The sequence below is a fragment of the Condylura cristata genome, unplaced genomic scaffold (assembly GCF_000260355.1).
Source record: "Condylura cristata isolate star-nosed mole 26May11 unplaced genomic scaffold, ConCri1.0 scaffold00033, whole genome shotgun sequence".
In the NCBI taxonomy this organism is placed as follows: Eukaryota; Metazoa; Chordata; class Mammalia; order Eulipotyphla; family Talpidae; genus Condylura; species Condylura cristata.
Genome location: NW_004567134.1, coordinates 277,286 through 303,685, shown reverse-complemented (window position 1 = coordinate 303,685; position 26,400 = coordinate 277,286). Strand labels below are relative to the sequence as shown.

Here is a 26,400-nt window from a genome sequence, read left to right as displayed (position 1 = left end):
CTGCATTTTTAACTCTATCAGCCATCCCCCCCCAAAAAAAAAAAAATCAAGAAAACGTGTTTCTCCAAGAGGTCCTCGTCAACTATTGCTAACTTACAATTACAAATTCTCCCCACCCTTTGAGACTATTCAGGAATTTATGTAATTAAAAATTTGCAGATATTGTGTATTCACTGCACATTTTTACTGAATATAAACAAGCATGTATGTTCTTACAAGTCGTTTCCCAAGAATCCGTGCTTTGTTGTTCATTTATTTGCAATGACTGATCTGGTCAGGAAAGGAATGCTTTCCTTATGTTGCTTTCCTCTCTGTGCTTACTGTCCAAATGATGACAAATCCCTTCTCACTCTTCCCTTTGACTGTCAGGTTTCTGGTTTATACACAGAAGCAGCACTCACTGTGTGGCATCTGTAATCAAATGAGTCCCAAACACACTCCCTGAAAGGATTCTCTAAAGAGACCAGCAATTCTTCCTAAATTAATTCCAAATGCAGGCATTCAGTCCTTCCAGTCCTATCATGCCTGGATTTGAATCATCTGTCACTTGCTTGAATATCTCATTTGCATATTGTCTTCCAAAGAAAGACTGAAGTCTTATGTCTCCCACCATGAAGGAATTAGGTCAGCCCCAGGGCATGAGGAAGAAAGAACCCATACCAAACATGTCTTAGTATTTATCTCTGATTTATGGTAATAAATCTTTATGTGGCTTGAGCAGAATGATTAGAATTGAAGAGTTTCCAAGGCTGTATTGCAGTTTAGCTATATGTTGGAATCTCTAGGGGAAAATATTCTAAGAAGATAGGCTCTTCTCAATTTCAAGAATACTGAAGTCTTGCACCTGCTAAGGATTAAAATGTTATGAAAATGCCCTTTTGTGGTTGAAAAAAATGCTTCAGGACTTCTATTTTAACTCTAAAGTTATTCTATACTTTATCCTAAAGAAATTTAAGAAGAACCTGAGTCTTCCTTTTAAAAATGGGAAAACTAAAGATGCTTTTGTTGTAAAGAAGTTTGGGATGCATGAAGAAAATGTGATGTCTAAGAATTAAGTAAAAACTTCTATGTCTCATTAAAGAAGCACTTCTCATTTCTCATTCAACTATTCACAGAAACATCATTAAATTCCAGTGACATTCATGAACATCTATGTATATTTACAAGGCCGATAACATGACATACACATTTTCTGGTTGATTCTAATCTCAGAAATTCTAATGTCTTTTTGAACAGGAATGGTTCTAAACATGAAGCATTTCCAAATATTTGGTCAATACCTTTTCTCCCTCCATGTCAATATAGAGGGACACATAAGGTGGCTGAGGAACAGGTTGATATGGATGATAATGAGAGGAACAAATCATCCAGAGCAAAAGTGTTAGGAAATATTTGTTCTTGGGTCATTTGTGTGCTGATATCCTGCCATATATAAGAACCTATCCTAGCTTAATTTTTTTTAACTATTTACCCATCTGGAAAAATGTCACATAGTGAGCAAAATGTTTACAGGAAAACATTAACATCCACAAACATAATCATTGTATTACTACTGGGCATTTAAATTAAACTCTGCTTTTATTATTTTTCAAAGAAAGCATTAGAATTATATAATCCCAAAGAGTCTATGCAACCTTAGCTTTTGAAATCAAACAAAAACAAATCCTAAGAATCTGACAACAAAATTGTGGTTCCCAGAGGGGAAGGGGAGTGGGGCAGGGGGTGTCAACTTCAGAGTATTGCAGGAAACTCTGTGATTTGGTAATGATGTAATATATACAGATTTCTAAATATAAATCTTTACCCTTGAAACGTAAAAATAATCAAACAAACAAAACAAATATTTATATTATGAGAATAAACTGACAATCTCTGAGCAGAGAGGAAATGGGTTGGAGGCTAGCTAATCAGGTAGTAGCGGATAATTTTATGGTGGCATGTGCAAATTAGAATTTTAGTGGGGATCATAATGTGCACTTACAAATTTTAAGGGGTAATGCTGCAAATCTGAAAACCACAGCATGCTATGAAACAAAACTACTTTAATATAAATGTTTAAATGTATGCTGTTCCATTGTCTTAGTTGGTCAATCAGAGCATGGTAGTGTGGGGGAAAAGGAAGGAAAGGGTAATAGAACAATGATAAGTTGTGAATAGGAACTAAAATTTATGAAAATGCTGTTTGACCAGCATTTAGAAAATTTTATTAACCTGTCTGATATTAAGAAACGCAGATAGAAATTAGGTCAAACGATTAGGAGGAAAAACGATAGGAAATAGTTTCCATGATGGATAGCATACATGATACCATCATCGGATCATTTATATTAGCTTGTCATCTTTCCTTCAAGGGGTTCTAGTGAAGAAGCCCATTTGGGCTACCATCCCTCCTCCCCCCCAAACATGCATCTCCCCATGGTAGATTGTATGATTGTGATCAAAGAGTGGTCACATAAACTTTGGATTAATGGAATACACCAAAGGTCTTATTTAAAAAAATCAAGTAAAACTAAAGAATGTCCAAATTATTCATATCTTCTGGTCAGAGAAGCTTGTGTTTAGAAACAATGAAAGTGTACATGTGGTATCTTGGAATACATAGCATAATGGAATTGCTAACAAAAGTCAATTTAGACACATCCCAAATAAAGCCCCATGAAATGAAAAGGAGCTGTTAATCCTATAAATTAAGACACTTATAAAATGACAGCAGTGGCTATAAAAATCATACATGACTGAACTTAGCCTTTTCAATAAAATGTGGACAAAATTAATGTTAATATGGGTTACTGTAATTGTCTGTTTGCTTGAACTGTCCTTCCTTATGAGACACGTTTTCAGATGTGTTTTGCTTCTGCTTTTAGGGTGCTGTGATTACGCCAACAATGGACCATCCTATGTCAATGCAGCCAGCAAACATGATGGGCCCCCTGACACAACAGATGAATCACCTTTCATTGGGCACAACAGGCACGGTGAGTTGCAGACTTTGATTTTGTTCTCTTGAACTTCTGCAGTAATATGCAGTACTCTCAGTTTTCACTGGCATGATTAGCAAAACTGGCTCTGAACTCTTCCTTAACATGCATCTCAGCTTCCAAAGCAGATGAGCTACATCCTGCATGCACATTTGATTCAGAGACACATTGACTCACATCCCCGTGGTTGGGAGTCCTACCACATTGCATTTAAATTGAAGACACTTGTTCTTAAACCATTTTCACTGGTTTTAGAAAGGTGTCTTGTACCTTGTCAGGAATCCTCACCTTGCACCTTGCCACACTTGAGTCTGCTTTCCTCTTCCCGCTGTTTACCACCTCAGCTCATTCATTATCCCCAGTTATTCTCCAGTGAGGGCCCAGTGTTGACTATGATGAACATGCAGGATTCTTATTTAGCTCGATGTTTCAACCATCAAAAATCATTGAGATAAATGAGGTTTTTTTTTTTTTTTTGGTATTTTTTTTTTTTATCTTCCTTTGGAATATGTCCATGTAGAGGAAGTTGAAAAAAGAGAGAGGGCTCTAACATCCTTGATGTTGGAATAAGCTGGGAAATTTTGATAGCTATTATCTTTACCTAGGGAAAAAGAGGGTATTGAGAAAATGTGAATTGTGGCTTCATTCTTTATCTAAAAGGAATTTAAAATCATGACCAAATGTGTGCGTGTGTGTATATATATATATTTTAAATATCTACTTAAAGACAATTTGCCAAATAGTTGACAGGGCAAATGTCAAGTGAACCTGAATACTGTGATTTTGTTAATATCATCATAGAGAACACTAAAAAGCTTCAAGGCCAACCTCATTGCTGGTAACAGTTTTTGGTTTTCATGAAAGTTAATATAGATAATTTTATAATTTTTCAAGATGTAGCCAGCAAACTATGTTTTCTTCTGATCAAAATAGCTTAAGTATTACAGAGAGAGAACTGAATTAGGACTTGGGAATTCTAGATTTAAATCTTGATCCCTGCTGTTTTACTCTGTCCTGGAGAAGAGCATATATTCTGACCTCAGCTTCCCTCTCTCTATGCTGAACTATTGAATACAGTGCTGGGTGGGACCCTTCACTACACACTCCTTTATCTTCCATCCTCTATATGTCAGATAACCATTTCCTGATTCTTCACAATTATGCTCCATCATCTCCACACCTTTACTATAAACACTGTACACACCAACAATATGTTGAAAAGTTTACATTAAATCAATGGCTTGCTTGCCAAATAGCTTTGTTGACTCACAGGTTTTGAAGAATATAAACAATTTCTGATAAGTCCGCTGAAGTCTTACTAATCTACTCTTACTAGGAAGAAAGTCCTTATACCTTCACGGAAAGAGTCATATTGTTTCAATAAAGAAATTTAGTTTATGACATAAAGTGCCTGTCTTTAAGACTCCAGTGGCTAGATATACGGAAAGTAGTTAATGAAGCCATAACTGTCAAAATGGTTGGACTGGATCAAATGACTTCATACACCTCTGACTTTTAAAAAGTCATGTCTAAGGCTGTATTGATTGTGTACTACAGCACAGCTTATTTTCAGCAGGGAGACAGAGTGTGAAGATACCATTCTTATAGCTTTTAGCAACATATAAGGAGTGTTTGTAGATACAAAGAATAATGTTGGGAGACCTGACATTTCTCATGTTTTAACTACTGAGTTTTCGTCATATCAGCCCTGCTCTCCTTACATGATCATAAATTCTGAATGAGTGAAGTAATGTAATTTTTACTGAAATGAAAGACAATCTAGAGTATGATAAAAGTAGGAGCTATAATAAAAGCCTAGAAAGAAACACTATTAATCCTACTCATTTGACATAAAAGCAAAGCCAGATGATTTGCTTTAAGTTCTGGTTTGTAACCTAGTACAATTAAAGAGCTAGGCTAACTATGAATATGAGTCCTTTAAGAAATGGAAAATCAGCTAAAATATATAGAGAACAAATTCATATTTGCAATAGTTGATAATTCAACACATAAATTATAATTATGGGCATATAAAATATAAAATTTGAGTATTTTCAAAAGAACATATTTACACAAGGCTACTGTTTATACCAGTTAGTAGTAGTCAAATTATTCAATGATAGATGCTCTTTCCCTTCTTAGAAAACAAGTTATAAGCCCGTGGCTCACTTTTAACACCACATTGTCTCAGTTTTTTTTTTTTTAATTATCTCCCCCCCTTACCTTTGTAATGAATTTTTAATAACATTATAAGTTTTATATAAATGAGAAGTATGCAAAGACTTCAACTGTATAAGGTTCTAGAAAGACAGAGAAAATGGTATTACTTTGTTTATTCCACACATGAACCTGAGTATGTTTGGTGACCAGAATACTATTATATTTTTGTCTTCAATAGTCACTCTGACACCTCATTAGGCCATCATGGATTCATTTTATCTGAATTTACAATTGATATTTGGAGTGGCTATTATGCTATTAAGGTTGATTGTTTTAATCAACATTCCCCACCTTACTGCCACTGTTCAACATACTTTATTCATTGCTCGAAAGCTGACCTGGTGTCAGAACTGTGGACCTTGGAGTCAAACTTGAGTACAAAGCCTGGCTCTGGACCTTATTAATTATACATCTGCAAGCAGATCCTTTATCCCCTCTGGACTTTATTTCCTTTTTTACAAAGTGGAAAAAAATAATCTTTATATCTCGGAGTTGTTATGAGTGTTAAATGAGGTGATACACACATACTCACAGACACACACACACACACACATGAATATGTGACATAAGTGATGCAGCCCAGTGAATGCTTATCAAACAGGCCACCCTTGTCTCTCTCTTTCTCTCTCCTGTGCTTCTAACATCTGAGGTGCTAGATCACCGGAAGGAATGTAGTTCCCTGTCTAGTCCACAGCATAACTCACTGCCTTCCTCTATCTTATCTGACATAACTTAAATTCTCTCGTGTCCACTTACTTGTGTTATCTTCTAATACAGTCCCCCAGGGTTATAAACACACATATCCATAGAGACCAGGCAAGTCACAGCCATGAATAGCACTAATTCTGGAAATATATAATCAAATGTGGTCTGTATTCACCTCTGCCACAGCCATGTAATACAGACATGGTATTGGAAATTATGCTTTTAACTAGAAGTAGAGATAGTTGTGGTGTGATCATAGTGACATCACTGAATGTTGGGTGACAGTGGGGGGAAGTGGTTCTTTGCTCTGGAACTTGAATGTCTTGTCTAAAGAGAGTGGTCACTGCTCAAACTTATGCAGTTAGGGCTACACAGGTGTGAAGACCAAGGTGGTCTTACTCCCCATTTTTTTTAAGATAAGCCAAACTGGGGAAATTTAATGTGAAATCTCCCTAAAAACAAACCATGCACCCAGTTTGTTCTGTGAACAACTAGTTCTTGCCTTGTCCAAGGTTTTCCTGATTGTAAACTGAATTCTGTGGCCCATTAATTCTGCTTTTCTTTCACAGGCTGCTAAATCAGGCCTCCTTTTTTTTTTTTTTTAATTTTCATCCCTGCATGATTTTCTTAAGCAAACTCATCTACTCTCATGTTTTGAACTCTGTTGAACACTCCTAAACCTGAATTCTCAAGGCTAACCTCATCTTAGAAGTTTTGACTCATTTGTTTGACTACTTGGTAAATATTTCCATGTGAATCTCCTCAAACATCTCAAAATCAGCATGTTACAAACTAATCTCCTGTGCTTCGTCCACACTGTATGCCCTTCCTACTTCATGCCTCTGGCCCTTATCTCCTTTCAGCTAACCCCTGACCATTCACCCAGTAGTCAAAGGCTACCCCATTACTCAACCTAACATCTTTCTTTCTCCCTCATTACTTTTCAAGTCCGACTAATTTTGTCTCAGATATTTGTCCGATACAGCTCTTCTGAGAGTCTCATTCGATAAATTGTAATAGTGTGCTCTAACTCCTCATCCTGTTTCAGTCACAATTTCTTGCCATTCATTCTACCATGTTGCCATAGCAGTCAATCTAACATCTGACAGTGTCTATCTCCTGCCTATCACCTTCCAGAGACTTTCAAACATTTGTGCTCACTGAAATTCTTCAAGCCAAGGTGTGAGAATTGACAAATCAGGATTAAGTTCAGAATCTCAACTCCAGAAATGGATATCAAGGTTAGAGCAGAAAGAGATCCATTGAATAATCCAAGGCTGATGGGAGTAGGAACTAGATTGGATTTTCTATGTTTAGAAGGGGGGGGGGGCATTTGGCCAGAGTCCATGCCCCACTTTCCTTTTTATGACCCTTGGGTTAAAATGAAGTTGTTAAGGCAGAGCCCCCTTTTCCTCATCATGAAATTAAATATATTTTGCCCCGTCACCCCCAGTTTTCAAATGGATGTGATATAGTTTAATTAACCTTTCTCTACCATCTGACATTTCAAATGTTTATTGTTGAATTCTCTATTTTTAAGCTGTACACAATCTATAGACCGTTAAAGAAATGAATTTCAGGCAAGCAGTGTCATTTCATTTTTTTATTCCAGGGCTCTGCTGACCTTGAAGAATTTTTTAGCTTTTGTTTATTTTTTGTCACATGAATCCCTCAATAGAATCAAAGCCCTGTTATCCATAATTTCTTATCACTTATTGTAAGCTTTAGCAGAAACCACTGGGGATTCTACTCTGTTATGAGAACCTCCAAATTGCATGACAATCTTGTTTTACAAGTTTCTTATCTCTTTTTCATTTGTTCAGTTGGTTGGCCACCAGTGACTTACAGTGTCACCAGAATCTGTTGAAAGGAATAAAACGTTTTTGTTTGGCAGGCTCCTTATCTGCAGTTCTGTTTGTTTTTTCCCCTGACCACTGGTGATTTGTGACACCACTGGATTCTCATGGTGTAACCATAGCCACTCACAAAGGCAATGTTGTAATTGTACCCCATTTGTTCACCATAGTTCTTGAACATTTGCCTCCTTTATTGTGCTACAATTCTGATGGTATCAGGTGAAAACCCTGAATTATTCATGTTGTTGGAGATTGTTCTTTTCCCATTATTAAGTATGAATGTAAATTTGAAGACTGAGAGAGATAAAAAGCAACACATGATGGTGAATGGACTCTTGATTAGAAAACAGTATCACTAATTTGTAAATGGTAATGAGTTCCTCTCCTTAAAGGTTTTTTTTTTTTTTCAGGAAAACTACCAATTAATTAATAATAGTCAAAAACAATAGAGAAAACAGAGATAAAAGGAAATCGTTTTTAAAATGTTGTTTAGTCTTATTTTAAGATAAATGAACTCTGAAGGTAACATCAACAGTAGATAAGTAGACATTGGTAACATCAACAGTAGATAAGTAGTCATTAAGTTAAAGACGAGCATTATGAAATAGTTTATTCTGAGTTCAAATAAATTACCAACATAATATAAAAGCTTCAATTAGGTAAAATGTCAAGTAACATTGATAGTTGGTTTAAAAATACACACACACACACACACACACACACAAACACACACACATAGAATACCAAAAAAAATATGAAAAAAGTAGTAATCAGAGAATTTTAATTTATTCAAATATATAAAAACCTATGACTCTAAATAAAATGATTAAAATAGCACACATGAGGTTGCAGGCAAGTAAACATTCCCTAGCACTGATTATATGACAGTAGAAATCTAAGTTTACAAATGTGTCAAAAGGCTAGTGAGATGATATCCTTCCAGACAGCTATATTGACTGACCTATCTTGGAGGAGCTAGTCCATAGTAGCATTTTAAAATTCCGGGAAAAAAATTCATATCTCAAAAAACATTTGTCTTAGTGTTCTTTGTAATTCCAGTGAAGGAGAATGATTAAATAAGTCATCATCCACTCATAAGCCAGAATGTAACGCAGTATGGTTATCTTATGATTTTCAAATGATTAAGGGTAATTTATCATATTATAATAAAGACATTGGAGCCTTGGACAAATTTTCATGTGTAGAGTACTGTATCAACTCTGAAAAAATATATGAATAAACCTGTCAGAATTATAAAACAAGTATGGTTATTTCTGGGTGAGAGAATTAAGAATAACTTGTAATTTGAACAGTATGCTCTTCTATTTTCTCTAGCTATGCAAAAATAGGCATGAATTACTATTATTCTTTATTTTAAGAGGTTATATATAAATATACACTTCCTAGGGAAATTACTACTGGCATGGTCCTAAATTAACATTTTTTTTGTCTGTTTTAGTGATAATGTGTGAATGTAGTATTTAAAAAGGTATTAGGAGTTACTACATTATTAATAAAACATTGGAGACCCTTTAAAAATGAATCATCTCATTCTACTTTGGGGATTAGACACAACTCCCTAGTTCATGTACCTGTTTTAAGAAGCAAAATAGCTCAGATTTATGGTTTACTTGCATTTGAAGCTTTGATCTGTGTTTGCTTCTGTGGGTCAAAGAACCTTGCAATGTCCAAGTTTTTAATTACCTTCTCATATGCCATTTACCCATGATTAAGACTACTTTTGTGTCAAGAAAATGAAATGGAGATGTTTGTAGTGGGCCAAATTTAGTAGGTAGAAAAATAAAGTTTGAGGTTTTAGGTTTTAGTTATTAAATGGAATAATGGTCATACGAATGGAATCAGGGTCACAAAAGAGCATCTAGTTAACCATACTTGGAAGATTTATTTGAATGTGAAAAGTATTTGGCCAATGTTACAGTTTACCCCTCCAAAGGGAGCTGAGGGTAGTTGGCAACTTTCCATTGTTAGAAGTGGGACCTCGGGCCACAAGCCATGCTCCACTTCCTTTTTAAGATACTTGGCTAAAGGACTTGTCTAAGTCAAAGACTTTCATCTGACAAAAAGCATATCTATCTACCCTCTATAGATCTTATGAAACCCCCAATTTTGGAATGGGCACCCTGTAGTTTAATAAACATTACACTTGCATTCCCCACCTCTAATGTTATCATACTTCAAACATGACAACCATCATCTGCTGAACAGACTCTACGTATTTCAGCTCTCCCAATTCCAATGCACCAAGTCCTCAGTCAACCATGGGGATCAAAGCCACAGCTGAGTGACTCATAAGGAAACTCTAGCTTGCAAGTGCATTATGGGAATATGCAAATATTTCAGTCACCTCTTTAAACATGTTAGTTCCTTCTTTTGTTCTCCAGGTCTTTGTTTGTTAATCATACTCTGGGCCCCTTCTCATTGGGCTGCTTTGTCGAACTTTTGTATCAGTCAGAGAGGGTAAAAAATTCACATCAATTCCCAAAGAGGAGAACCAAATTTATGACAGACTGAGGAAGAGAACAATGTTCTGGGACAGAGTGAACTGTCCCAGCAGGTCACATGGGGCTTAACAACAGCGGGTGGGATCGGGCACCATTGTATCAAATCAACTGTAAAGGAGAGGTCCCAGTGCCTTGTTTGATGGAGGCCTAGGTGACCTCACGATAAACAGTGGGTACTTCCACATGTTAGAACTAAGATTCTATTTTATTTTCTTTTGTACTTCATTGCATTCTTTCTCATGCTCTTTTCATTCAAAGATTCAGTCCCAAGACAGGATTATGATACTCCACCAGCTGTTGTGTCAGGTAGGAAAATTCTAATTCCTTTAAGATTTGATTGGAGGGGAGAGATGGAGGTTGCCTGGTTTAATCCAAAACTCTTTAAAGCAGTGATTCTCAACAGGGATGGGTACAGGGAATTGGAATTTCATTTTCTGGGTAAGGGAGGATCAGATGGGTCAAAACAGAAATGTATATTTTAATATTGCAATTCAGCTTTATGTATAAAAAAGCAAATGCATTGCTTTTGAAGTATAAAAGGAAAAAACTCTAAGTCATTTGATCTGTGAAGGATACGCAGAAAATAGAGTCTATGTTCTGTGTATCAGGATGCTCAGTGTCAGGAAGGTTCTTCAGAATTTCCGGGAAGTGGAGGAGGACAATTATGTTTATCAATGGAGGACACAGATTAAGAAAAATAGTTTGAGAAGCACTGCTTTAGAGACCAGAATTATTCTACAATCAGAGAATCATCCCATTTTGCTTGCTCAGCACCCAGCATAGTATTTGACATTTGGTAGGTGCTCAACATAATTGTTTGCTGAATGAATCAAACTTTAGATTTGTTCCAAAAGTGGTATTTTGGATATTGAAATTGAAGCTATTGATGTTCCACTTGTACAACAAAGTGGCAGAGGTTGACTTGAGAATACATTAGTGTCTCAAGGTTTTTAAATGGTAATAATTGTCTTATAAATTTTAGTGCTGCCGTCTATGATAGGGTGTGTGAATGTGAAAAGGTGGCTTTTATCTTGAGCTGCACAAGTTTTGTGCTTTTGTCTTAATTTTGAATTTTGCTTTTGCCAAGAGAAAATTGGGCATCATATCTATCTATCTATATATATATTTTTTTCATTTTTGTTGATTTTCTTTTAACTAAATAAACCATTGGCACCCTGAAGAGCTTTGTACTCTTTGATCTTTGAAATGTCAGAATATGAGAGCATAAAATCCAAATCAAGAAGGGCATTGGACACACAGAAAAAAAAAATAGAACAAAAGAGTCAGTGGTACAGGAGAGTCTGGCAAGTAGATGGTGGTTTTCAAGCACAGAATATCTTCTTCTCAGCCACCACGTTGCTTAATCCAGGAAGGGTAATCCTTTTACATATCTTATGAATCTGCTATGTTCACAAGATCTTAGAAATTCAACTGAGAAACAATGAGTTAGTCTTCAGGAGTGAAGGCACGTTACTTTGTCAGATTTCTATAAGTTAGCATAAATAGAAATATCGCTTCTCTTCTCCCAAAATGTATAACTCATCTTAATATTTCTATTTCATTTAGAATATGGGACCCCCCCACACTGAATAGAAAATTTGTTTAATGTATACAACCTTATTTTGTTTGACATGTGGCATCTTTGTTCAAGAAAAGGTGTCTACTCAATAATTCACCAAGGCCCTAGGGATACAATGCTCCTTAAAAACCCCTGAGATCATGGCCCTCCCAGGTGGCACAGCGGGTTAAAGTACTGCACTGAGAAACTAAAGCCACTTCCGCATGAGTTCGAACCCCACCTGCCCTGGAGGTGACCACATGGCGAGGCAGACCTCTCCTGACCCGCCCGCTGCTCCCCTCAGCAGTGTACTTCGTCGGATCTGCCTGTTCTGCTTCCCCTCTGTCTCTGGTGAATCCTCTCACCCTCCGCATCTCTGGCCTGTACCCCAGTTCTGTACGAATAAATAAATAAATCTTTAAAAAAAAAAAAACCCTGAGATCAAATTAGCAAGATAGATGTAAATAGGTTATTATAATATAGTGTCATCTGTGCTTCATAAGGAAAAAAAAAATCTGTGATGTTTAAATTTGTAAACAGAATCAAAATCTGTTTGTACCACTTACTAGTTGTGACTTGGGAAACTTACTTCTCTGTAGCTTAGCTTCTCAGGCCAGGCGGGGGTTGGGGGATGAAGCAGGGCTGGAAATAATAATAACCACATCATCAGGTTGTGAGCATTAGATGCATTAAAATGTACAACCAGATTAGAACAGATTCTGGCATAAAATAAGGGGTGCACACGTCATTAGCAACAACTTTACTAGTCATCCTTGTTACAGAATCCTGTGATAGCATAAGGAAAGAACAATGAACTTATAGTAGAAGTCAGGAAGTTAGAAGAAAGCTCAGAGACAACAGGACATATTGGAATTAGCCAAGTGAAAAATTAATTGAATTGGAGGAGGAGAATTTTAGACAATGAAAGATAGTTAGCAGGGTAGGGCAAATTTGAGAAACTACTTATGATTCAACAGGCCAGGGATATATATATATAGAGAGAGAGACTATAATAGAAACAGTGAAGCTGGAGAAGTAAGCTATAGCAATATGACCAGATGAGATACTTTGAACTTGATCTTAGATGGCACTAGATATACACTTAAGGTTTTCAGTTTGACAATGACATGATTACTTTGGATAGAAAGGGAGACAAAATGAGAAAAAAAGAAGGGGGACAGAGACCAGAACTCAAGAACCCAAGCACAAAATCAAAGAGACATGTGTTCTAGTTGTTGGAAATGAGAATGGAGAGTTGGCAAATTTGTAATATGTTAAGGAGACAGAATATACAAGACTTGGTAATGAATTGAATGTCAAGACAGAATGAGAGAAAAGAGTTAAAGGTGGTTCTTAGGTTCCTATTGATTCTGGCTTGAGAAGTCACTTGCTGGGATCTAAATGAAGAAGGAGGATCAAATTAGGCAGAAAGAGGTTGAGGTGAAGTTGACTGAGATTAAGGGAGTCAAGCAGTATGAACACTCTATAAGTTCTATTTAAATGCTGCTATTTAAGTGGGGATATTTGTATATGTCTGAACTTTGTTTTATTTATTTGGGTTTTGCTATTACTTAGATGAGGTCTAGTTATCAGAAAAAACAACCCCAATATAGGGGATCACCAATAGAATGCATTTCTGGAGAATGTTACAGAGGCTTCTAAGAATTATTTTAGAAATACAGTTCTTTCAGAACATGTGCAATATAAACAATTACATGCAAGAAAATGTATCAGATCAGTGTTTTTCAGTGTGTGACTTTGTATGACCATAACACTTAAAATGGTTTTATAAGCATAGTGACCCACACTATTTATTCAGCAGCTACCAAAGTACATTGCTGTGAATATGAATAACAAGGAATCAAGTCATCAAACACATAACCCAAGAGATACTTTGCTTAGGGAAAGTTTCAGCTAACTAGCAAAAAGGTGAATGCACTTAAAATATATATAATAGCCAAGGAAAATAGAACTAAGGTAAGAAAAGTGATACCGAAAGAAAGTGGCTTGATTGGGAAATGAGAGTCTCTGATGTATTTCACTGGAGTCACCCCTCCTTGTCAAAGTCTCTGTTTTGCCATGCCCAAAACATTTCAAGGCCAGAAGTTAGAATTATTCTCTATTGTCAGTGTCAGGTTTGTGCTCTCAGCATGAAATCCCTCAGAGGGTTTCTTGCCCAAAATACTACGGCAAAATTAATTGTTAAAATAGTATGTGGATTTTCCTCCTCGCTTTCAGTTTGCATTGGTAAACCTCATTAATGCAGAATTGAAGATTTTCTACCAAAGATTTCTCTGATGATTAGCTCTATACTGCCTCTTCTTAGGTGGAAATTATTTTATAAAACAATATCATGTTTTGGGAAACAGAGGATAATGTTAAATCTACTTCCAGGAACAATACCATTTTCAAGCTCTAAAAAGAATTTGTTTTCATAGATACCATGAGCTCATTAAAAATTATTTCCATCTCTTAATTAAAAATTAGGTCCATTAGTACCTTCAATTAGCAGTGATTAGCCACTAAATTGCATTTACTGTAAAAGATCTGACACAGAGTTATAAGTGTTCCCATAAGACACATATGAAATCAGTTTCCATTCTTTGTTCAAGTAATATGCAACTACTTTGATTGATGACAAACCTACATTTGTTTAAATGTACTAATGAATTGATTTTTATTTTCAATAAGTTCTAATGAGGGAGATTTTATTCTACTTATCATTCGTTCATTTAAGCAACATATACTGAGCTCCCCTAAGGCTACAAGGAACCACAGTTAGATGACATAGAATAGGAGATGCCTTCAAAGAATGCAGAACTTAACAATAGAAGACAAGGTGATAAGGAACTCTCACCTAACACGGTGTTTTAGTGCAGTCTTCTGAGCGGCACTTTGCATGTTGCATTTGTACAATTATTTGACAAATAGGTTTGTGCATGCTGAGTGACTGTCCTGCTGGTGCATTTATAATGTTTGCTAAATTAAAAAGAAAACAAAGTGACCTAAGGGACTACAATTTTTATTGTTCTATATGAATAACTAATTGAACAGGAATTGAAGCCAGTTGATGGTTGTGCCTTACAAACATCACTGTTATTTAGTCCAATTTGGCAGGGGTGATAAGGAGTTGAGATAACAGGGTTCAATTCCTATGCCTCCAGGAAATTTTTCTGTCAAGGTTCAGATAGCAAATGTTTTAGACTTTTCTGGCCTCAGGGTCTATTCAACTCTTTCTTCTAGGGACAGCAGCTACCTAGAGCACGTAAGTGGATGAGCTGCTTTCAAAAGTGGGCAGCAAACTGCATTTGGTCTGTGCACAAAAAATTTCCCGTCCCTGCTGTACTCAGTTTATTTTCATAATTATCTCCTATCCATTCTCATTACTGGCAATCTTTATAATAAACATAAATTGCCTTTCCTTTAAATTCAGCATTTTAATTTTTTTTTTTAAATTTCGAAAGACAGATGAAATATCAGAAAGGCAGAGGTGGGAGGGTTTGAAACAGAGGTTGAGAGAAAACATTTCTTGGTGTTTTAGTGTGGCCAGCACAAATGAATGTAGTGCAGAAGTATTACAACATTCTAAGTATATTTATGGTTTTCATATTGTCACCATATATTGCTTTTCTGGGACTTATTTGTATGTACAAGTAACAGGAGATTACCAACCAGCAAAATCAAATGTATTCTGTTTAACATCCTCAGGGCAGCCTTTTGAATTCTGCATGTTTTAAAATATAGAGAAATAATTAGAATACATCATGCCATTAGATCCATATAAGGGTATATCTTTGTCATACTACCCCGGGTGGTACTGTTATATGGCTAATGATGTCCAAGGAAGTAATTCTGGACCTATCCATGCTAGTTCTTCCACTCCCCCTGCTTTTCTGAGTAATGGTTTCTAATTCCCACTCTGACGCCAAAGAGAAGCTTTCCTGTGTTTTTTTTTTTTTTTTTTTTTTTTTTTTTTCCTAAAGATCAAACACGGCAGCGGACCATCTTGTGCCGAATGGATATATGGCTGCCCTCCTGTGGCAAAGTCATAGCAAAATTCCACTTGGTGACACAGCACACACATCACACATAAAGTGTGCATCCACAAATGCTCTCTCTTTGGAGTAGAATCTTCTAGAAAGTGGATACGGTGGGCTTAGGATACAGGAGTGCCTGGTAGTATCCCTTTGCACCCCAGTCATGTATATAAGGGCCATTTCCACAGAACAGCAACAGAGGAAAATTACTTTGAAGGCAATAATAGCCTGTAAAGGAAGTAAATTGCACGTGCAAAATCGGCACATCTGGTGCGAAGCACATGATTTCCTTTTTAATCAATAGCACGAAGCTGGAGCTTGAGGTCTCTGTCAGAGAATCCAACCATGAATTGCCAGTGATTCAGCACTTGCCAAAGGCATGCTTGAGACATCTGATACTGGAGAGCCACTGCCTGGCAAATGTGCTAACATTTCTCTAGACTCTGTTAAATTAGTTTATCAGAAAGCAAAACATCTGAAGCATATGATTGCATATCCCTATAGAAACGCTTTCTCTGTGTTAAAATTGAATGTTCTAACCCTCTCTTTCAGAGAGGAGTGATATAGGACACAATGATTTCAACATTAGTAGCTTTCTTGAGGTGCCGCTGTGGAAGTAATTGTCCATGATTTCATCCAGTGTCCCTTCTAGAAAGAAACAAGTGATAAATTGCTCCTTAAGTTCAATGCCTTGGGAGGGATCTCTCTATATATATATGAATAGGTATAGTTTTTTAGGAACCAACGAAGTGAAATATGTAACTTAATCCATTTCCCTTTTGAGGACATTTAGAGTCTGATATGGTACCTTACAGAAGTTTCCTCCCAGTAGTCTGTTTTCTCTATCACTGGCCAATCTTTGTTGATTTGCTGATGTTTTTCATGGTCCTATTTAATATAGTGTTTAATTTTGGAAGCCCCTCACAAGTTCAACTTGGAGGTAAAAGGCTCTAATTTCTACAATAAGAAAATACGTGAAAAAAATGTTCATGGGCTCAGGGAAGTTTGTTCATTAGAAATTCTTAGATGTTTGTGATTATGTGTTGACCTGACCTAAAAATTCCCCACTCGGCCCTCTTTTTTATTCATTCACACACATGCAAATCTCAATAGGATGAGTATGGTATCATAAGTGAGCAAGACTTTTAGAGCCAAGAAGGTATAGTATGATCCTGGTTCCACTGTCTAGAATAATTGTTTAATAATGTTCTAAAACCTGTTTTCCCTTCTCTTTAAGTGCACATAATCATGCACCAAAACCTCGATAGAAGTGCTAATATAAGGATTAACTGAAATGGGTAGAGGTTGTTTTCCTCTAACCTAGTAAGAGCTCTCTATGGAATGTTGAGCTCATCAGAGATGTTAAATAATTTGACTCCTTTTCTTTCCCTTCCACTCAAGAATATGTCGTAGGATTTTTTGAAGTATAACTCTCCTTTATTTGTCATGATAGAAGCCAAAGTACTCATTGAAATAGAGTTTTCAGTCCCAATATCTAAACATAAAACAATAATAAAAGTTCCTTACATATCTTCTCAATTTGGCTGAACTATCATAATTCTATCAGAGGAAAAATAATCTTCATAATACAAATGGGAAAAAGTGGCAAAACTGAATAGTCACTGACTTGGAGTCCTCAAATACACACATGGAAACACGCTAGCAGGGTATGTAAGATGTTTTGTCTTACGTGCTTACATTTTTTTCTAATTTTTTTTGAGATATCCCATAGCAATTTTTACTTGCAACTTTGAATACATCACACTTTTACTAAGACTGTAATAGCAGAGAACATTAATATAGACACACATTATAGCGATACAGGAAAACATGCGTATATTAATATGAAGGTGTTGATGACTGTGATTATTATATCAATGGTAGTGGCTAGTGTTAGGCACTAAAATTTTCATTTTATCTTAATATTACAGCTTTCCAGGCAGGATTAAAAGCAATAAATTTCTCTATGGAATGTTTGAGTAATTCTGTCTGAAGTCACTTTTAATTTTATATGAATCTATATACCACCTACCAGAAGGGACAACTCTACCACCAACTGACTGCTGCTTTTAGCTTTTTTCATTCTGAAGCCACATTTCAGTTGTTATATTCTGTCCTTGCCTGAAGTGCTTGGAACAACCTAAAATCATCACAATTTATTTAATGTGAGACTTCCAGTTTCTTGTGGTTTATTAGCGACATAACACATTTGAAATAAGAAGCATATTTAACTATATTGAGAGTCATTCTGAATTCCCAAAAATTTTTGTTCCATGTATAAAAACACATGTAACATTTATGCATATGATAGTGGACATGTGTGTATACACATAAGTGTACATATGTGTATATATATGACATATGGGCACATGTATAGATATAGAACATACATAAATATGTATGTGTATGACATATTTATAAACATATATATATATATATGTTGAAAATATTTTGTTTCCCCAAACTGTAGATTGCAAGATACTTATTCCTACAAAAGCTTTTGCCACACAAGATATTGCTCCTTCTTTTGAACTACTTTCATTTTTTTGATATTGTGAAAATATAAGTAGTATATTATTTCTCATGAATCCAATCCTTTCAAATTGTCCTAACTCTACACTTTGGTGCACTCACTGTGATTCAGCTTTGATAAAATGTTGATGAAAAAAGCATCAACTACTTTCCCTTAATACTACATATTAAAATTAGAATCATTGCTCATCAAGTTTCCTTCAAAATGGAAGACAAAATGTTGAAAAGATTTTAGACCAATGGTGCCCTTGAATTAACATGCAATGAACATATTTCAGTTGGCAGCAAAACCATGTTGGATTCAGTGTAATGGATGGCAGGGCCTGATAAGCCATAAATTTAATTATTTTATTTGCCTGCTGTTAGTCCAGCAAACTGCCCATGAAAATTAACACTGGGAAAGCACAGGCCTCTTGATTCAGAATTAGGAATTCCATTCAGAATTGAGTAGTTAACTTTAGCAAGGAAATTATATGGAGTTGGGGTGGGGGAACAACAGCAATAGAAACCAATGATAGTTGGCTTTACCATTGATAACTTTCAGAAAAATAGGTTATATGAGATAGTCAGTGGAGCCACTCAGAGGATGAAATTTGGAGGGAATTGTGATAGGATTTGAGCTCCTGTAGCATGGTGTGGGGAAGACATAAGGAAGTCATGGTTTATTATGCACTGGGTGCCATCAGGAAGTGGGGGAAGTGTGAATGAATAGTTCTCAAGTGTAGCAGAGATAGAATTGGCATTGATAAAGAAGCTGTAGTCACATGACACAGAAGAGGGAGATGATTCATTATTGTTTAGCTTTGTAGAATGTCCTTGTCTCTGTCTTTTATCCCCCATCATCCCTGAGTGTTCCTGTCTGATTTGTTGATAATAATTTTAAATGGTTGAGTTGGGAATGCAATGACCTTGTTAATTGCTAAAAGTAACTGAAAGATCTACCTAAGTTCTTTCTATCAAAATGGCAGTTTTAATGTTGCCTCGCATAAATATAGCTGAACATGGCATACCCTTGATAAAATGTAATAACAAACATGAGATAAGGCCAAATGTGTTTTATTCATCATATGCACCAAATGTTTGTGAATGCCACTGTCAATGCAGAGATGGATTTACACACACACACATACACACACACATAGTATGCCCATGGTGCTGTGCTAAGTGTTTATGTTGATTGCTTTTTTACATTTAATTATCACAACCAGCCTGTAAGGAAGCTGTTGGAGCCTCTACAAATGGTATCTTTATAAGTTCCACTGGACTTCACTCATTTATGCTCCTTTGACTGCTTTATGCTTTAGTTTATCAAGTTCCAAAAGTAAGTCCTTTTTTGCTCAGAAAATAGCTACCTCCTTTATTATGAAAGATGGACACATGTTTATATTCCACTCTTCCTCTGCTGCCCTTCTGTGTGTTGTGAGGCCATAGCCCTGTTTTAGTCAATGTTAACCCTTCCTTTGATGGTCTTGATTTCATCCTTGTTATTTTTTTTTTTTTTGCCTTATAGCATTATATCCCACATACACTTTCCTCAGTGTATAATTAGCCATTGCTGACTTTTTCTGTGCTTAAGAATACATATAGATCCTTTATCACTCATGCCTCAAGGTCCTCCTGGTGTTAAACTCTTTGCTTTTCTTCATTCTCCTTCTTCAGCTTTCTCTGACATAAAGATGATGCCAAATCTATTCTGTTTGCCCTGGTCTTTGCTTTGGGCACTAAATGAGTGTTCCCTAGATGTTTCTACACTTTCCCACTGCCCTTGGGTGGCCCACTGCAAATTCAAACTTCACATTCTCAGTTTAAACCTCATAATCTTTCCTCCCAATCCAGTTTCTTCCATAGATTTTTTTGAGGTTTAGGCAAACCTAATTTTTTTTTTAACCAAGATGTTTGAAGACAATTTAACCTACAAATTTAGGAGTCTTATTGTGTTTGACAGTGGTTTGGAATATTGCTCCTCTTTTTGGGTGAGAACCACATGCTTTAATAGTCAACGAAGCTTGCATAGAAAATCTCCTGTAAATTGGAAAATCATTTTTTCTCCAGTCAACTGTGCTTAAAAACCTAAGATATTTTGGGCTCACTGTACCCCTACATGTAAGTTTCCTTTTTCATTTAAATTTGGCTTCTACAATATCCAGTAAATCTCATTTCATCCTGTTAGGCAGACCAACTCAGATCCCTGTTACCCTTTCCTTTTATTATTGTAATATTCCTAATATTAACACGTGCTCTTTCCTTTTCTTATTAGCCATCTCAAGAATGCCTGAATTTTGAGATGAACATTTTTTGAACTTTACTTACAAGAGTAAAGACTTACTATAGCAGTTGTGAGTTACCCTTATAGATAATTATTTCAACCTTTTGATTACTGCCAAAAGAGGCAATCTCTGAGTTTAAAGGCATCTTTTCTAGTTGCACCCCTCAGACTAGCATACCTGCATAACAGTATAGGTCAGCTGGTACATTTCTCCAAGCTGTGGGTGGCTCACAGGGATTGTTCCTAAAATGAGGTGGATAGTAAAACTGTCATACTGTGGAAACACAGTATGTTGATTGTTCACTGGTCTCTGTGTGAAAGGAGATCTAAAATATTTTTAGAAGAATCTTTCCTGCAGCTTACCTCCAAAGAGAAGAGTACCCATTGTGGGTGGAGTAAGTGGTTTTTCTGAAATTCTTCTCAGCTTCTTTAATGTGATACTATTTCTCCAATGCCAAGTTCAGCTGATGGTTAAAACACAGGGGCTGTGTGTAACCAGTGGTAAAGAAAGTTACATCCCAAGTCCTTGTCAAGAAGCATATCTATTTCAAAGTCCCTGCCACTGATATCTTCCAAAACCATGGCTAAGAGAAAATGATATTTGTGGAACAATATTTTCATAATATGCAGTACATCTATTCTCCTTGGCTATTCTAAATTACATCCCCAATTAAGCTGAGAAAGCTGTCTTACCTGGATAACTGTGTCCAAATGACCCCCCTGGAAAATAGCTTCCCCGTGACTTGGCACGATGCCACTCACTTAGGCTTGAAGGACGTAATCCAGTGCCCTTATCAACTTGCTTTGCTTACTTTAAAGTAGCCATTCATCAGACTACAGCATCTGCTGCTACCCTGCCCTGGAGAGAATGTCTTTGCCTTCATAATAGGCATTATTCTTCAGTACATCTGGTTTATTTCTTACCTAATAGGCACTGTGAATTGGGTGATTCCTGGATAAAGAACTGATAAATCTTAATGCTGTTTACTTTATTAACCTTGCTGATTTCACCTTTCTGTCCCTTTGCTCCTTTTTTTTTTTTTACCTTTATTTGATACTACATTTTATACAATTTTGGAACTGCCTTAAATCCTTTTGGAGACCTATAATTAGAGTCTCTAAACAGATACTTCTAATGTATTATTTTCCTAGCGAAGGGCCTTCACTCAAAGCTGCAAGAATTACGAGGGACTCAGCAGCACCGTGTCTGAGCCTGCCATAACACAATCCTCAAGCAGCTCTCCATCTCCTTTGTCTTGTTTTGTTTTACCGTCTCCCTCCAAACTCCATACTTTTGCTGGTCACAGTTATCTGGGGATGTGTTTAACTGTGGCACTTACTTTCTTATTGGTATCATGCTGACTTTCTGCCTGGAGTTTCTCCCCTGCCACACTGGTAGTTTCTGCTAGTCAACTCTTACATATGTCTAGTGGTCTCTTTCTTCCATGAAGCTCCTCCTGATTTTTACTTTGAAAACCCTCTGGGGGCACTTCTGTACTCCACCTGTTGATACGAAACTGTGCTCACCTCACCGCACCCCCAACGTTTTGCGATTTTACATCCCTGGAGATTTAGACACCAAGGATTATGCTATTCCCTTTGGTCTTAAAGCTCACATCTTTGATGCAGATAAGTGCCTTTGACCATGAACTCAGTCAGTTTGAGACAGTAATGCTGACTGTTCCTTTGTGTACTTTACTGGCATATCTAAACCAGTCTGATGTGTCTGAATTTAATACACCACCACCCCCCAAATTTTTTTTCTCTAAGCACTTGTCATCTGTTGGATTAGCACAACAATCATTGGATTGGCCTTGCCTTGATGATTCAAGCCTTAACTTACCACAGTCCATTTCTCTATCGCTGCCAGAGCTATCTTTCTAAAACAAGTCTGTCTCAAATCCTCCCCTGGCCTTCAAAATCATTATCCTCAGCCCTAGCCTAAGCTACCAGGCCCTTCATGATGACAAGGCTACTTCCCCAGACACAATTTAACTTACTACATCTGTATTGTAGTATAATGGCTACTCTAATTTCTCAGCATAGGCCAAGCCACTGAGATCTTCTTATAAATGGGGATATGATAAACATGAGCAGTCTTTCTGTCTAGGATGTGCTTCCCGTCTTCTTGAACTGGCTGGTTGTTGCTGACTTGTTTTGCTGGGATTTTCCAGATATCTTCTTCTCTTGGAATTCTCCCTCATCCTTAATGTCTTTATTTGGGGTTGCCATTATTTCCTTGTCCCCTGGGTATCTGGAAGTATCTTCATCATGCATCATGATTTTCTTTTTAAACATATTTATTTCCATCCAGAGTCAAGACTATTAACTCCGCTAGAGCAGGGCCTATTCACATCTGCCTAATTGCTTTACTACCCAGCAGCATCAGGTTAGATGTTTCATAAATATTTGCTGATTGAATGAAAGATGCCTGTAAGAATACTGATTTGCTAGAGAAACCTGGTATACAATCCTGTGCTTCAAAAATAAATAAATAAATGGAGATTAGCCAAGAACTTTAGAAATTTGAATAAACCAAAAAATGCAGACAACTTTCTGAGTGGGACATACAAAAGAATCTCGACAACAAGAAAGTAGAAATAAGCGAAAATACTTGGAAAATGTTAGACTTACTAGGAACAGATTCTTACATGAAATAATGTACAATATTGGTGAAAACCCACAATGTGTCTGTTAGAAATATAGCTGCCCTTTAGCAATGCCAATGAGAGGTTTCATGTTGTTAATTGCTTTCCCTAGATAACCATCATAATCATTTACCTTACAAATATCACTATAATTGATTTCCCAGAGTCACCCTTCCAATCTCCCTTTCTCATTGCCCAGGTCATTCACAAGCATCCTGCTGTAAGCACATTGCTTCCAATGCCATAGCATCTTGTCCTCATTTTTTAAGCCAAGTTTTCAATAGCCTGTGTCACGCCTTTTGCAGATTCTCTAGCATGCGTGCATCCAGGTCCCCACCAACGTTGTGATTGGTAACCAGGACAAGTAATGGCCTTTAGCTCTTTTTCATTAATGCAATGGAAAGTCCCATACCCAATCCATTAGTGATGCACCATTATATTGAAAGCTTATTGAAGAAAGCCAGCCAGCCGGTGGACATAGGGCTGGTTTCCCTGAAATAGGATTTTCAACCACGATCAAACAAGAAACCCTTTCATCTAGCAGAAACATGTGTGCTCTCTTTCCCTCTCCTCATTTTATTTTTTTTAATGCACCCTGACAGCCCATAAGGAATTTAACTAATGTTTTTTAAATGACATTGAATTTTTTTTTTTTGCAGATTAACAGTATTCCTAGGGATAAAATATCAATTAGTCTTTTGAAAACCTTTCTTTTTGATTGTTCCTGTCCATGGATTTAGTTTCTTAAATTTGTTGTCCTCAAAGAGATGTGTTTCCCTTGATTTTTCTCATTATAAAACTGGATATAAATGCAAAATAAGCAGCCATTCTGTTGGGATTGTACTATTATTCTTTTAGCATTCATGCAGATAAAAAGCTCCTATTATTTTCATTCCTTTAGGAAATTATGTTTGATTGATGGTCTTGAACTTGACTAGTTCAGACAAGACTTGAGAGTTTCTTTTTTAATGCCCTAAACTAAATTGATTTTTTGCCCTTAGTTTATACTTTATAATGTGCCTGTTTAATTAAAAATCACACCAGTAGTGTTTATATGTATCACCTAAGCCACTTAGACTACAGATTCATTTGAAGAACTAATTCCTTGCAGTACCAAAGTTCATGTGTGTGTGTTTAAGTTCCAGTGTCTAAAATACCTTTCATTTTATTTATTTTTTTTTTTTTTGTGTGTGTGTGTGTAGAACTAGAGTATAGGGCCAGAGATATAAGGGATGAGAAGAATCACCAGAGACAGAACAGAGAGCAGAACAGACAGATGTACTGAACTACACTGCTGAGGGTACCCACGGGTGGAACACGCGAGGTCTGCTGTGCCGTGTGGGTCAGCTCCTTGCCTGGGATTGAACTCAGGCCAGGATAGCAGTGATAGCCCTGACATTTCACTCCTAGACCTCCAGGAAGACCTTTAAAATACATTTCTTTAGGAATCTCATCAGGAATAGAGTATAGTCATTTGTTAAAGCCAAGCACATCAGCTTCACAGGACTTTTTCTATAATCACTAATATATATGTTTAAGAAATGAGTATTTTATAAAATAACCAATGTAAAATAACCAATGCATTCTTACTAAAGCCTGTGGAACGGCAGTTTTTATATGTATGTCTGTGGTGAATTTCCTTCATCGCCCATTCTTCATCATTGTGCACTATCAGAGACTAGACAGAATGAGAAGACCAGAGAACTTCACAACTCAGCAGCCGAATTTCCTCATCCTCACCCAATGCCTAGCAGACAGCACACAATTAAAAAAAAAAAAACGACACACTCTTTGAAAAATGTCAGCCTTTAAATCCTAGCTCTTCATGAGTCCTCTGTGTGACCTCTCTGGAGCTGCCTTTAAATCTGTTAAAATAAATAAATAAATAAAATAGTACCTATCATAGATATGGGAAGAATTAGATGAGATATTAAAATAGTCATAGTAAATGCTTAATTCTGCTTACCTCTAAAATCCAAAATTTCTGGCTTAGCAGTTTTAGCTTTCAAGGTTAGAAATAAAATCTCAGGTCCATGCAGACCTACTAAATCTAAAACGGGAGTCGGCCGAGCAATATATCTATATCTATATGTACATATATACGCACACACATATATAATGTATATATTTATGTATATATAAGCACATTAAATTTAAATATATTAAATATATTAAATTATATATATATTTTAATATGTGTATGTTATATGTGTATATGTGTATGTTATATATATATATATATATATATATATAAGCCTTATGGATGATTCTGATGCACAATCAGGTCCAGAAGCTGTAGGCTGATCAGGCAGTTAAAAGCATGTGTTTATTTAGGGAAAGCTGAACAAATTCAAACAAGGGAGAAAATTAAACTAGCATGGACTAAAAGCAAAGTAAGTCCTCGCTTAAAGTCATAAATAATCCCTGAAAATTAACCTAAAGCAATGATATTAGTATGGATTGCTATTGTCTAGTATAAGTCTTTCCTTTTCCATGTTTTGTTTTAAGGACATACAGAATATGACTTAGATTGTATGTCCCTCAGTGAGTAGATAAATCCCTACTCAAAACTATTGGGATTCATGGCTTATAATGTTGTATCTGGAATTTCTAGGAAAATGAAATCAAATCAACTGGCACATTGTTGTAGGGTTAGTGTGAGGAAAATGGAGTAATTCAGGTTCTGTCACCTCCCATGGCCAGCCTGTATATCTGCCACCTGCAGCTTAGTTTCCCTCCCCGCACATGACATCATGATGTCACAAAGGTTCTTGGGAATGCTAGCACGGGTGCTCACACCTGTAACTTGTAATTGCAGACATCCAGGTCAAGAAGTGTGAGCACAAGATTAGTGTCCCTATATGCAGGCACGCTTGGAAGAGATCATGTGGAGATCGTGGGGGGACTAGGAGGTGAGCTCTGTTTGTGCACCTGGTTCCCTGCTTCAGCATTAAAGGCCTGTCAAAACTACCAAGGGCCAAGGGCTCCAAGATTCTTTTCTGTTTGCTGGAATCAACTGTGAATCTGCCCAGCCCAGGATGGTTCCACACCAGTTCACTACCAAGAGATGCTTTTAGA

The 26,400-nt window shown here is 36.5% G+C and overlaps 1 protein-coding gene across 8 annotated transcripts in view; it reads left to right on the top strand.

The window, feature by feature from the left end:
- RBMS3 (RNA binding motif, single stranded interacting protein 3) overlaps positions 1 to 26,400 on the top strand; it is a 900,805-nt gene that overhangs the window by 840,765 nt on the left and 33,640 nt on the right. For 6 of the 8 annotated variants that reach the window (XM_012732119.1, XM_004692264.2, XM_012732120.1 and 3 more), the window contains 2 exons: positions 2,865 to 2,975; positions 10,540 to 10,587. In XM_012732119.1, the coding sequence (XP_012587573.1) occupies positions 2,865 to 2,975; positions 10,540 to 10,587 (159 nt within the window). The remainder of the gene's footprint in view (positions 1 to 2,864; positions 2,976 to 10,539; positions 10,588 to 26,400) is intronic. The other 2 variants (XM_004692262.2, XM_012732122.1) reach the window with 1 other exon arrangement.